Source organism: Etheostoma spectabile, chromosome 13 (assembly GCF_008692095.1).
Source record: "Etheostoma spectabile isolate EspeVRDwgs_2016 chromosome 13, UIUC_Espe_1.0, whole genome shotgun sequence".
Taxonomy (NCBI): domain Eukaryota; kingdom Metazoa; phylum Chordata; class Actinopteri; order Perciformes; family Percidae; genus Etheostoma; species Etheostoma spectabile.
The window spans coordinates 8683259-8685632 of NC_045745.1; the positions used below are offsets into that span (position 1 = coordinate 8683259).

General features: G+C 43.2%; 1 protein-coding gene across 1 annotated transcript in view; it reads left to right on the forward strand.

The window, feature by feature from the left end:
- wwc1 (WW and C2 domain containing 1) overlaps positions 1-2374 on the forward strand; it is a 101046-nt gene that overhangs the window by 92775 nt on the left and 5897 nt on the right. Inside the window, 2 exon segments of the mRNA XM_032534306.1 lie at positions 412-582; positions 1765-1857. Of these exon segments, the coding sequence (XP_032390197.1) occupies positions 412-582; positions 1765-1857 (264 nt within the window).

Below are 2374 nucleotides of genomic sequence, written 5' to 3' on the forward strand. Positions count from 1 at the left end.
ACACACACACACACACACACACACACACACACACACACCTGGACTTAATACCTGATCACTTTAACACTGGACTCAACACTGACACTTTTGATAATAATTTATGGTCTTTATTTGACGAATGTGCTTCTTCTTCTTCTTCTTAGTATTATTATTGTTAATATTATTATTATTATTATTACTGTTATTTTGTTGTCTTTATACTGTCTTTTTTTTTCAATTTCCTCGCGGGAGTCATCCCAAAAGGATCAATAAAGACAAGTCTAAGTCTGAGGACAAAAACAAGGACGGGGGGGGGACAGCTGTAGGGAAAAAGCTCTTCTTCAGCCTGGTGGTTTTAGTCCGGATGCTCCTGTAGGGCCTCTGAGAGGGCAACCATTAACTTTCATTTTTTCAATTTTAATCTTCGTCCAGCTGAACAAGGAGACGAGCATGGACAACATGTTGCCGTCCTACCACGGCTCCGCGGTCCGACCCAAGGAACGCCGCCCGGACGTCCACCAGCAGAACCCCTTCATGAGGGGGAACACCATCATCCGCTCCAAGACCTTCTCCCCGGGACCCCAGAGCCAGTACATCTGCAGGGTAACTCAAACTGAACAGAGGAAAACCGACCTTGACCCTCCTGAGGCCGAAAGACGCCCCAAACGATGTTTGGCAAAATTCCTACTCAAAAAGTGATGTTAGAAAAATTCATATCAGACCTTTGTTTTACTCTTTTAACCAAATATTACAGCACTTTGTGAAACCTAAGACTTTGGTAAACTCGTTCCAAGCACCCAAACATTTTGTGTGAAACACATGGGGTTCGGCTTTATGCAAACACCTTAAAAAGGTACATTTAAAAACATATGTGGCAAAACCCTTAGACCTCAGAGGGTTAAGAGGAGCTATTATATCCCATTTGGTTTCAGGTTCATAATTGTATTTTGTGATGCTGTTAGAACACGTTTACATGCTTTAATATTCAAAAAACACTTTATCTTTCTCATACTGCCCATGGCTGCTGCACCTGTAAACCAAATACTACGTAAGTGAAAATGTTTTAGGGGAAATGTGACCCACAATCGGGGAGAATTTAACAACACTGGCAGCCAAGACAACATCTTTTTCTGTGGTAGCATGCAGCTACACACGACAGCGCCAACACCGCCAAAATGCAACCGAGGGTCTTTTTGTGAATGGACCTGAGTTAAACTTTCGTTTAAAAGCATAGTTAGGACGGAGGCGCCAGTTTTAAGATTTACCGTATTATCGTTTTTCAGTCAAATGGCCTTTTGAATGGAAAAGCTAGGGGTGCTACTATGATAGCATCCAAATCAACGTGTTTTCTAAACATTCAGAAGGCTCGACGCAACACGCATGAAACTTTACTCCAGGTTTAACCAGGGGCTCGACACATGGACTCCAGCACGACTCACTTTAGCTGCTGTTGTTGTTGTTTCCGGGCGCTACCATCTCCAAATGCAACGTGACGGGGGGGGGGGAGTAAAGATGGAAAGCTCCTAAAGCTTAGTTCCATATAAATGCATAGATAATTTGTTGTTTTGTCGTTAGTGAAACACAATATTGACCTTGTAGTTGAAAAAGGAGCCTCGTATAAGAATGACATTTCCTCCTGTGGAGTCCGTTCATTCAGACGTCGATTCTTGTTGACTGGCGAGATGGTAGCGCCCGGAAACATCAGCAGCTACAGGGAGTTGTTAAAACCGTTCTTTGTAGTGAATTGACATTTTTCCCCACTCTCTGCTGTTTGTGTCTTTCTAGATCAACCGCAGCGACAGCGACAGCTCCACCCTCTCCAAGAAGTCTCCGTTTGTAAGGAACGCCTCGGAGAGACGCAGCATGCGCATGAAGAAGGTAGAAACAACTTCCTCTCTCTATCTCTCTCTCTCTCAATCTCTCTCTCTCTCTCTCAATCTCTCTCTCTCTCTCTTCCTCTCTCTCTCTCTCTCTTTCTCTCTCTCTGTCTCTCTTTCTCTCTCTCTGTCTCTCTCTGTCTCTCTCTTTCTCTCTCTCTCTCTCTCTCTCTCGCTTTTCCTCCCTCTCTCTCTCTCTCTCTCTCTTCTCTCTCTCTCTCTCCTCTCTTCTCTCTCTCTCTCTCAATCTCTCTCTCTCTCTCTCTCTCTCTCTCTCTCTCTCTCAAGAAAAGACAATTAAGAGCAGTCAGACTGCTAGGGGTGTGTCAGATTTCTCGAAACATTTTTTTTAATTATTTTTTTTATTTAACCTTTCCCATTGAGATTACTAATCTCTTTTTCAAGGGAGTCCTGGCCAAGACAGCGGCACAGATCACAACAACAATTCCGCACGTTACAGACAATTTCATAAAACTATTTAATACATTTACAGACCATAGATTTCATTTCCAAACCTT